Below are 11,845 nucleotides of genomic sequence, written 5' to 3'. Positions count from 1 at the left end.
TTTTAAGGCCAAGTGTAAAATTTTGTCAAGAGTGGAATACTCATACAACTCAACTACATCTTGAACTTCTCTTCTAAGACCACTCACAAATCTAGCTACCTTTTCTTCTTCACTTTCAAATTAGAGTCTTACTTTGAGAAGCATTGACTCCATCATTTTAAAATATTCATTCACACACATAGACCCTTGTTGAAGCCTTTGGAGCTTCAAAAGAGTCTCCCTCCTATAGTAGGAAGGAACAAATCTAGCGCGCATCAAAGTTTTAATGTCCATCCAAGAGGCAGCGGGTGGCTCTTGGTTAATATTGTCCATACACAATTGATGCCACCATGTCATGGCATAATCTTCAAATTCTAAAACTACTAAATCTACTTGTTCTTGATCACTAACTAAATGAATATTGAAGATTTGGTCCACTTTTTGCTCCCACTCTATGTAGATGTTTGGATCATTCTCCCCCTTGAACTTTGGAATCTTGATTGGTGGAGGTTGTCTTTGTGGGAGTTGATTGCGTCTTCCACCACCATCATAGCCGTGTCTTCTTCTTCTTTCACCATGGCTAGAGTCCTCGGAAGAGGACCTCCTTCTTCTCCTCTCATCTTCCCTGAGCTCAAGTCTTTGGATGTGCTCTTGTAGGAAGATCTCACTTTGCCTCCTATCCGCCCTCAATTGGTCAAAAGTTTCTCTCCTACTCACTTCCATCTCACGTAAGATGTTGGCAAGGGTTATTTGTCCACTTTCTTGGGTCATAGGAGTCACCATGGGAGGGGAATAAGGTGAGGCCGACTTCTCCTTTTCTTCTACCTCCAAGATTGGATCCATATTCATGTTCCTACACCAAAAACTCACCAAAAACCGAGACAAGGAAGGGTTAGCTAACAAACAATTCCAAACCCGAGACCAAGTGTGGTCTTCTCAAGCACCCAAGTGTTTTTGATCACACTCCCAAAGAACACAAGCAAGGCTAGCACTCAAAAACCTTCCAAACAAGTGAAAACACCTTTAAAGAGATAAAAACCTTTTCAAAGCTCAAACAAGTGGCTCGGCCACAACACTCTAGGAAGACAAGGAAAAGAAAACTACTAAGACAAAACAAAGATTTCCTAAAGACAAGCAAGCAAAGCTAAAAAAAAACAAGAAAGTTTAACTTCTAAGGAAACTTGTTTTTAAAGACAAAACTTGAACAAGACTAAAACAATGAAAAACACTTTTAAGAACTCTATGGAAAGCATTTGAACAAGCCAAGATTATACCTCAAATTATGCATACACCATGAAAGATCATAACCAAGTCAAAGTATGGAACTAATTAGCCAATATCACCCAAAATCCAAGTATAAATTTTGGTAGCATAACACCTAGTAAAAATGGCCAAATGGATTCACCAAGCATTGTAAAAGCTCTCGGCCAAACTGTTATTGGTCTTGAAAACACTTTTTCTTTTCAAAACTAGGTACTTAAAATGATGAGAAGGATGTTTTAGGGTGTCTTGAACACTTAGTTCCTTAAAATTAGGTCAAAATCAATTTCAAGGAGCATACAACAACACAAGGCATAGATCTCAAGCAATAGTTCAAAAACTTAGAAACAAAAACAAGAAAACTCAAAGAAGCATATGACAAGAGACTCAAGCAAAAGTTAGACACATTTAAAGACTCAACATGACATACACAAAGATTTCTTTTCATATAAAGAACGTTACTTTTGGACCATTGAGCTAGCTGCAGTATTTTTTTCAAAAACGCACACGTTGCTGCCATCACTATTTTTATGTGGACCATTCAAAGATAGCTACACAAGACAAGGTTAGAACATGAAAACACCATATTCAAGGACAACCAAAGCTCTAGATACCAAATGACGAAGGATTATCTTGTTTCCTTTTAGAGTTATGAATATGGTGAAGTTGTTTAAGAAAGCTTTTTGAAAATTCCCACTGGACATTAAGATAGCATGCTATCTAGATGTGAAGGTACATTTCTCAAGCTCATGAAAGGAAGAAGAGAGTTGGATTTAAGCTTAAACACACACGGCAATAACAACACTAAAGAGCAAAAGAAAGAAGAAACAATAAAAATGGAAAGCATAGAAGATGAAGCATGGAAGAAGCACACCACTCATAGGGGCCAAGGAATTTGGGCGAAAGCTTCCTTGAGTGGAGAGCCCTTCCCACACCCGTGGTTCGGGTCACCCTCAAGAATACATGATCTCCCGTTGCAAACTCCAAAGGCCTCCTCCTACGGTCCGCATAGGCCTTCTGCCTACTCTGAGAAGCCTGCATCCTATCTCTCACCATCCTTACCTTCTCGGTAGTCTGCTCTAACAACTCGAGTCCAACCAACACCGCTTCTCCATCCTGATACCAGCAAAGAGGAGTCCTACACCTCCTGCCATAAAGAGCCTCGTATGGCACCATGCCAATGCTCGCATGAAAACTATTGTTGTAGGTAAACTCTATCAAAGGCAATACCGCATGTTCTCAACAAATCCGCTAACGACTGGATCGTCCTCTCAGACTGGCCATCGGTCTGAGGGTGATAAGCTGAACTCATGGTGAGCTTGCTACCCATAGCACTCTATAACGTTTGCCAAAACTGAGATGTGAATCGCGGGTCTCTGTCGGAAACTATGCTCGAGGGCACCCCATGAAGTCTTACTATCTCCTTAATGTACAACTGGGCCAGCTTGGCCATAGACATTCTCAAGTTCATCGACAAGAAGTGTGCACTCTTGGTCAGTCGATCTACTATCACCCAAATGGTGTCATGTCCTCTAAAAGTTCGTGGCAAATGGGTCACAAAGTCCATCGAGATGCTGTCCCATTTCCATACCGGTACCTCCAACAGCTGTAGAATCCCACCGGGTCTCTGATGTTCCACCTTCGCCTTCTGACACGTTAAACATGCTGATACAAACTAAGCCACATCTTTCTTCATCCCCTGCCACCAGAAGGTTTCCTTGAGATCCTGGTACATCTTAGTCATGCCCTGGTGCAAACTAAGATGACTCTTATGTCCTTCCTCAAGAATTAACTGTTTTACCTCCGCATCGTCGGGTATACATACTTTGCCCCGAAACCTCAATATGCCATCATCACTTAAGGCAAAGTCTTTGGCTTCCTTTGATCCAAGCTGTTCTCTAACCCTTTTCAGACCGGCATCCAACAACTGCCTCTCCCTGATCGAGTCCAAGAAGTCACTAGATATAGTAAGGGTACTACACCTAACGGACTCGGACCCCAACTCCACTTGTATCCTCATGTCCCTGAACTTCTCTAGTAGTTCTACCTCTTTTATCATGAGATGTGTCATATGTACCGTCTTCCTACTCAGTGCATCTACCACCACATTTGCCTTCCCTGGATGATATAGGAGCTCAAAGTCATAATCCTTCAGGAATTCCATCCACCTCCTCTGCCTCATGTTCAGCTCCTTCTGGTCAAACAAGTACTTTAAACTCTTGTGGTCGCTGAACACCCGAAACTGAGCACCATAAAGATAGTGTCTCCAGATCTTCAAGGAAAAAACTATAGCCGCCAACTCCAGGTCATGAGTGGGATAGTTACGCTCATGTACCTTAAGCTGTCTCGAAGCATATGCCACAGCCTTCTTCTCCTGCATTAAAACACATCCAAGTTCGAGGTGGGAGGCGTCACAGTAGACCTCAAACGGCTTCCCAACTTCCGGGATCACTAGTATCGATGCACTGGTCAGTCTCCTATTCAGTTCTTGGAAACTCTCCTCACACTTATCCGTCCAGGTGAAGGGTTGGTCCTTCTGGGTAAGCAAGGTCAAAGGTGCCACTATCTTGGAGAATCCCTCTATAAATCTCCTATAGTAGCCTGCTAACCCCATAAAGCTCCTAATCTTTGTGGCCAACTTAGGACTTTCCCACTTTACCACTGCCTCAACCTTTGCTGGGTCCACTGCAATCCCCTGGGCTGATATCACATGTCCCAAGAACTGAACTTCATCCATCCAGAACTCACACTTGGATAACTTGGCATACATTTGCTTCTCTCTCAAAACACCAAGCACCAACCTCAGGTGTTCTGCATGCTCTTCCTGAGTCTTGGAATAGATAAGGATGTCGTCTATGAAGACTACGACAAACTTATCTAGGAAAGGTCGGAAGATCCTGTTCATGTAGTCCATGAACACTACTGGCGCATTGGTCACGCCAAACGGCATAACCACATACTCATAGTGGCCATACCTTGACCTGAAGGTTGTCTTCTGTACATCATCATCCTTTACCAAAATCTGGTGATAACCTGATCGCAGATCTATCTTCGAGAACACTAATGACCCATGCAACTGATCCACAAAATCATCAATTCTCGGGAGCAGATACTTGTTCTTGATAGTCATCTTGTTCAGTTGCTTGTAGTCCACACACAGACATGAACTCCCATGTTTCTTGTTTACCAACAATATTGGTGCTCCCCAAGGCGAAGTGCTGGGTCGGATGAACTGTTTCTCCATCAGCTCTTCTATCTATTTCTTGAGTTCCACCAACTCTGCCAGAGCCATACGATACGGGGCCATCGACATTGGGCCTGTCCCTAGTACTAGATCTATAGAGAACTCCACTTCTCTACTGGGAGGCAATCTTGGAACCTCCTCCGAGAATACATCTCCAAAATCCTGCACAATTGGTATCACTGACATCGCCTCTCCTCTCTCCACCTCCATATGTGTGAAGATCATGTAACACTGCGCGCCGTCATGTAGTCCCCTCATAACACCCTGAGAAGACACCAACTCAGGCTCCTCTGCGTTGGGAAAAAGCAACTTATTCTCGGCCCTGCTGAGGAGAAAAGCTCCTAGACCCCTGAGGCTAATGGTGGGGTCTATCATATGGTCTCCTCCGCTCCTCGTGTCTGGGCCTGGACCCAGATGGTCCACCGATCCTCTAAGGTGGTTGTGGCTGTTGTGGGCGCTGACCTTCCACCTCACGCTTCATCTTCTCCATCACCCTGGCCTTCTCTACCAGAGCGACAAAATCCTTAATGGACAAGGGAGCCACCATTAAGCGGATATCACCGCGAAGACCGTTCTCGAACTTACAACATCTCCACTCCTCATCAAGCGGTAGGGTATAAAAGCGGCTGAGGTGTTTGAACCTCTCAGCATACCCCGTCACGGTCTTCCCTCCCTGGGTCAACTGGAGGAACTCCACCTCCTTGGCGTACCGGATGCTGTCTGGAAAATACTCAGAGAGAAATCTCTCCCTGAATGTCTCCCACGTCACTGGCTCATCCCTCTCCTCTAGGATAGATTTTGTGCTGGTCCACGAATGCTCCGCCTCTCCTATGAGCATATACACTGAGAACACCAACCTGTTCTCCGTAGAGCACATCTTCGCATCATAAATACGCTCCAGGTCCTTCAGCCATTGGTCTGCGGCGTCAGGACTGGTCTTCCCATCAAACGTCGCCGGGTGGTGCTTCAGAAAATCCTCTAAGCTTCACTTCCTGACTGCAGGTCGTGGTTCAGGACAAAACACAGGGGCAGCCGCCCTGTTCTCCTCCAGTTGGCGGAGGGCCTCAATGTGCTGCCGATGAGAATCCTCAACAGCTACTCTCGCAGCCTCCATCTGCTGCATCACAGCCTGCTGCTCAAGCGACGCCGCCTGTCGCAGCATGGATGCCTCCTGTTGTTGCATCATCGCAGCACTCTGCTGTGCCATAGCCACTACCATCGCCTCTATCGCCCTGGCGATGTCAGGTACGTCTCCCTGGGATGATTGTGAAGTCCTACGAGGAGGTGCCATAGTCCACTAGCACACAGAAAATCACTTGGTTAGGCTCGAATAAGACAAGAATTTAACTAAGAACACTCAAAAGACACAGAGAAAGCTAAGCGGACATCCAAGTCCACAGACCTAAGGAATGACCGCTCTGATACCGTAAATGTAACGCCCTAATTAATTAATGAGCGTAATTAAAGGAAACGTCACATGATTATAATATAACAGCGCAGTTCTGGAGTTTAAACGTAAGACCTTACAAAATAAGGCACCACGATGCCACAAAAGATAAAAGAGTATCATAAAAGTCTGCTGGAACACTAGCATATAAAAGACTGACAAATACATAGGACGTAGCCCTCAAGATATCCCAAGAAAACTAAGCTGCAGAGTCGCCTCCTCCCTGATGACCACGATTATCCCTCGCGTCTGCTCCCATCAATAAATTGATGATCATCGCAAAGATAGAAACACGACATACAAGGCAACCAACAAGAAAAGGGTAAGCTAGAGCCAATCAACATCTTTATCACACAGTTAAATATACTTTCACCATCCAATATCAGTACAACATCCAAGCATGTTAAGACTCTTCAATCAATACACTACAACTCGACTCGACTCATCCAGATACGTATAACTTGGTCAGATTCAGCGGATGCTTGCACTTGTGGTGGATACCTCTGCTCACCCCCGAGTTGTTCAATCCCGAGCTATGTGTTACAAGTGTTACGATGGATCAATTTTCCCTCACCACAAGGTTAGCCCTTAATGAATTTCAAGCCTCCTGCTACTCCCACCACAGGAGTCAGTCCGCTCTAAGTGAGACTAACTAGCTCCTTAGAGTCTCAGGATGCAACCTTAACTTGAATCCTTACCTAGTTATACAGAAGGGGCACCACCATGGACACCCACTAACAGGGGCCTTGGAATTACGTCCCGACCACTGAAGCGCGACCCTGGAAGCCTCACCTAAAGACCCCCAAGGAATTATACACTGACACATACAAAACATAATCACGCAGCTAAAACAACACTCACCATGCACGTATACGTTAATTGTGCCAACCTTTAAAGTCAACGCCTTTCATGTTCCAGGCCCAACCCATTTCAACTCGTCATAACCATTCATGCTCATAGGATCTCAACTCATCTCATTTTCATGCCACTTTAACAATAACCAACTCACTTAGTTCACATGCCAACTTTCATACCAGACCCATCATCCACAATTCATGATTCATGCCAAGCATGCATAATACTACATTATATACATATTTCTCATCACACAATTCACACCCAAACCAATATCAATCATCCAAGAATAAACAAACACCCAAACAGCGGACCGCCTCGCCCAACCCCTCGCTCAGGCTGAAGGGTCTCGCTCAAGCGAGACGTGCTCACTCAGGCGAGCCCTCTTCGCCTAGGCGAGGGCTCGAAAAGGGAAGCAGGAACACCTGTGGGATCTCGCTTAAGCGAGAACCCTCTCGCCTGGGCGAGACGCTCGCTCGCTCAAAAAGCTGAGCTGGTCGCCTGGGCGACCTTTCACGCAAAAGTCCTAGGCGAGCTCCCTGCTTATCTCGCCTAGGCGAGATTGGCTCGCTTGGGCGAGATTAACAGGTCCTGCCACTGTGCTTCACTGTCTTCAACACAGTCATGCCTAAACAACAACACAAATCATGCCATACCCTCCCAGTCACATATAAACACGAAAATCGCAGGACACCATCAAAATTAATGACATTGCACCAGACAATAGGGTTCTAGCTTCCCTTACCTGGAAGTAGCTAGAAGGTGCCTCGACTCTAACCAACGGAGCACGGCAGCTCAAAGGGGAACTTGTGATCTGAAAAGGCAGTGAAGCAGAGTTAAGAACTAAGTTCACAGTGAAACCCTACTGTACAAATGGACAGATGCTCATGGAGAAGAAGTGTGAGCTGAGAGATAACTTACGTGGGGCAAGTACTGGGTTTGAGTTAGCTCGAAGAATGGCTTGGGGAAGAAACCCTAGTAGAGCGTCTTGTGAGAGCAAGGGGTGATGACTGGTTTTCTGAAAGTGAATGAAATGTGGAATTAGGGCAACACGAAGGGTTCTTATATCATGGGCCAGCCTTTAGGCCCACTGCTGCAGGGCAACCCTTAAGATTAAGATGGCAGAAATAAAAAGGGGCCTTACATTAATCATCGTTACACTTGAAGAGTATATAATATGAAATTTGAAAATAGGTGTTTATAATTAATTTACCATACTTTATCATTGAAGTAACCTACTTCATGAATATATCAAAGTATTGTAAGAAAATAATTAGATATAAGTGCAAAGGTCCTACAAATAGATTTTGTTTGGTTTGAAAGCATTTAACAATAAAGGATACTATATCATCCAGGTATGTCTTAATCCAACATGAGTATAATGCAATAACAAAGTAACAAAAAATATTCGACTATGACTGAAAAATATTAATACACATACTAAGTATACTATAAAAGATTGAGAAATGATAAGCATAAACACCAAAATGTATAAATACATTGATCTTCACATAAAATTATTCCCAATGTTCAAAGTTGTCGAATATATATAAAGCCATCCAAAACCAGACAAAAGAACATTGTTCATAGCAAACATATAGTTGTTCCAAAAAAAAAATTAAATCAATAAACCACCTATATAAATCTAAAACTTCAGTACATGGTTGAGGTTTTTCTGCTCATTGTATATTTTAAATCTAATGACATCACCAAGAGCCTATGATGCACCGATACAATACGTGGATCAGATACGACACGTATTCGATATATTGGTGAGCTTATTCTAAAAATAATAGGATACGATATTTGATATATGTATATTTTTAATGTACAATAATTCTTAAAAACATGATAAATATATGATTGTTATTGTTTGAATTAAAATTAAATTCATATGTTTTAAAGTTGTTGTCATGAAAAATTATAAATTACTATCATCTTAAAAATATTATTGTTTTATAGATTAAATATTTCATTTATAAGTATCGGTAAAATATTCTAAAGTATCGGACATGGGTATGTGTTAAACACAGATACGTGAACTAAATTGAAGTATCGGTGCATCATAGTCAGCAACTAACATATTGTCCCGGCAAAACTGCTTCCACTCACATGTTAGATAATATTCAAATGAACTTCTAAAAGTCCAACGAATGCTATTAGGCCAATATTGTGAAGTTGCATTTGTAAGCATGTATTTCTTGCGACCCTTGATGATGAAGGATTATGTTGATTTCTTTTAAGATTATAGAATATGGTGTGAGTTGATTAAGAAAGTTAAGTGAAATCCCCACTGGACATTAAGATAGCAAGCTATCTAGATGTGAAGGTTCCTTTCACAAAGCTCAAGAGAAGAAGATGATGGATTGATTCAAAACAAAAAGGAAATGGAAAGGACATAAACCATAGAAAACCAAGAACAATTAAAGGAAGAAGAAAACATAAAATGGAAAGGAAAGGAATGGTAAAAATGTGAGAAGCACGCCACTACAAGGCTAGGCTAGAAGCCATGGCAACCTTGAAGATGAGTGGATGTGTGCCGCCACTTGCTATGCAAGATAAGGCTTAGAAGTATTCACTCCCAAGGGAGGAAACTCTCACAAATGGTTGAGACACAAGAGTGTTTTTACTTCAAAATGTTCAACCCTTTTACATGTCTAGGAGCACCCCTTATATAGAAGAGTTTAGGGGCCTCTAAGCAAATAAAAGATACCTAAGGATGTCTCTACAAAAACCTAGCCCTACCTTCTAGAAACTAGGTCAAATAAGGTTACAAAAATGAGAGACAAAAGAGCCAACTATGGTGTGTGCAAGGCTAATTTCGTTCTAGCACAAAAGGATACAAAGAATGTGTCTCATATGTCTCCAAAAGGTGGCCAAAGTGTGCTAAATTCAAAGGAGACCAAAGGTACATAGGTACACTTGCTTTATGACTTTTTCTTTATGCTTTATGCCTTTGCTTTACTCTCTCCTCCACATCATTTATGCTCCCCAATCACCATGCGCCACCTAGCATTGCTTTCTTACTCCTAATTAACCTACAAAGCAAATAAACATAGATTAGCATGTTGGCTTAAGTCAAGTCAACTATAGTCAACAAGTCAAACCTAGTCAAAGGTCAACAAGTCAACTAAAGTTGATTCAACTAAGTCAACTTAGGGAATAAAAAATAACAAACACAAATGAAATGGATGAAGGATTAGTGAACTTCCTTTCTAAACATGCTTAGTCTTCTTAAGCATGTGCCTCCATCCTTGGTTGGGGTCAATCCTTCATCATCCTCCCCTTCTTGGAGAGAATTTGACCACAAATTCTTTAAGCCTTTGTGGATGGAACTTGACTTGATTTGGGCGAGGATTTGCGTCTCCCTTTGAAGAGCTTTTGTTCCATCCTTTCTAAGGGTATTACCCCTAGCTTTGGTTAGGCCATCTTTATTTTCTAGACTACTCTTCCTCTCTTGCTTATGCTTTGGGCCTTCCTTTTTGGCTTGGGAAGAGAAGGAAGAGTGATGCACATCTTGCTTTGGAAGAATTTTTTTGTAGGTAAGTAACACCTTGGTGAAAGCTTGCTCCTTTTCTTTTTCTTATTTATCTTTTCTTATTATATTTCTATCCTTATTAACTTCTTGAGGTGATAGAGGTAGTAAAGTTGTCTTTTTCCCATTTTTGAAGAAAATGTATTGGTTGGTATGGCCATCATGTAAAGTTTGTTTATCAAATTGCCATGGCCTACCTAGTAAGATATGTGTGACTTCCATGGGAACAACATCACATAGCACCTCATCTTTGTAGCTTCCTATAGAAAAGTTAATTAGGACTTGTTTATTGACATCTATTTCTCCTTCTTTACTTATCTAAGCAAGCTTGTAGGGCTTAGCATGAGGAATGGTCTCTAAGCTAAGCTTTTCCACCAACCTTGTGCTAGCTACATTGGTACTACTTCCTCCATCAATAATTAGAGAGCAAACCCATTTGTTAATTTTGCATCTAGATTGAAAAATGTTTTCTCTTTGAGTTGGCTCAAGCTCACTTTGATCTTGAACTATCATGCGCCTTAATAACATAGGGTCTTTCTCAAAAAATTTCGTTTTACTAGAGGAAGAAGATTCTTTTGAAAGAGAATGGGGAGATGAGTGTTCACTTTCAACATCATTACTCTTCTTTAAGATGATGGTGCTTTTGGTTGGGCAATTTAAAGCAATGTGATTATAACCCAAACATTTAAAACATTTAATGGAACTTGATCTTTGAGAAGTGGAATGGTGAATGTGATCACTTGGTGACTTACTTTTACTTGGTGGTTCTTGATGAGAGTTAGAAGGGAACTTATCATGTTTCATTTTATCCTTTCCCTTCCATGAGTGACTAAAGTAGTGGTTGGGTGAGTAACTCTTCCTTGCCCTTCTTTTTCTTTTCAATTGAATTTCAATCCCAAGGGCAAGTGTGAAAACATTTTCAAGAGTGGAGTACTCATACAACTCTACTTGGTCTTGTATGTCTCTCCTAAGACCACTCACAAATCTTTTTATTTTCTCTTTGTTAATTTCTTTTATTTCAGCCCTACGCATTTGAGACTCTAATTCTTTAAAGTACTCACTCACACTCATAGAACCTTGGTGAAGCCTTTGGAGCTTCAAAAGAAGTTCCTTCCTATAGGAGGGAGGAACAAATCTAGCGCGCATAAGAGATTTAATGTCCATCCAAGAAGCCGCGGGTGGCCCTTGGTCATAATTCTTACAAACTTTATGCCACCAAGTATTGGCATACTCTAAAAATCCTAAAACTACTAGATCAACTTGTGCTTGATCCTTTACATGGTTTTCATTGAAAATTTGATCAACTTTAGGTTCCCAATCAAGGAAGATTTTGGGATCACTTCCACCATAGAACTTAGGAATCTTTAGAGTTTGCTTCTCTTGTGATGGTTTGCGCCTAGAATGCCCTCTTTTCCTAGGCTCTCTTTCTTTCTCCCTAGCTTCAAGCCTTTGAATGTGCTCTTGGATTCTTAGGTCACTTTGCTCCTTGTCTTTTCTCAATTGTTCAAAGGCCTCCTTCCTAGAC

The 11,845-nt window shown here is 41.9% G+C and overlaps 1 protein-coding gene across 1 annotated transcript; it reads right to left on the bottom strand.

The window, feature by feature from the left end:
* Positions 1 to 4,913: 4,913 nt before the first annotated feature.
* On the bottom strand, positions 4,914 to 5,360 carry LOC146884679 (uncharacterized). The gene has a single exon (XM_085675970.1). The coding sequence runs from the start codon at positions 5,358 to 5,360 to the stop codon at positions 4,914 to 4,916; it is 447 nt and encodes a 148-aa protein (XP_085532096.1).
* Between the last annotated feature and the right edge of the window lie 6,485 nt (positions 5,361 to 11,845).

Source organism: Vigna unguiculata, chromosome 7 (genome assembly GCF_037176805.1).
Source record: "Vigna unguiculata cultivar grain cowpea cultivar isolate G323 ecotype 2 chromosome 7, ASM3717680v1, whole genome shotgun sequence".
Classification (NCBI taxonomy): Eukaryota; Viridiplantae; Streptophyta; class Magnoliopsida; order Fabales; family Fabaceae; genus Vigna; species Vigna unguiculata.
Note: the sequence above shows the minus strand (reverse complement) of the source record. Positions and strands in the feature narration are given on the sequence as shown.

Bases quoted from the DNA above. Each gene is read 5' to 3' on its own strand.
- LOC146884679 (XM_085675970.1), bottom strand. From the start codon at position 5,360: ATGTGCTCTACGGAGAACAGGTTGGTGTTCTCAGTGTATATGCTCATA.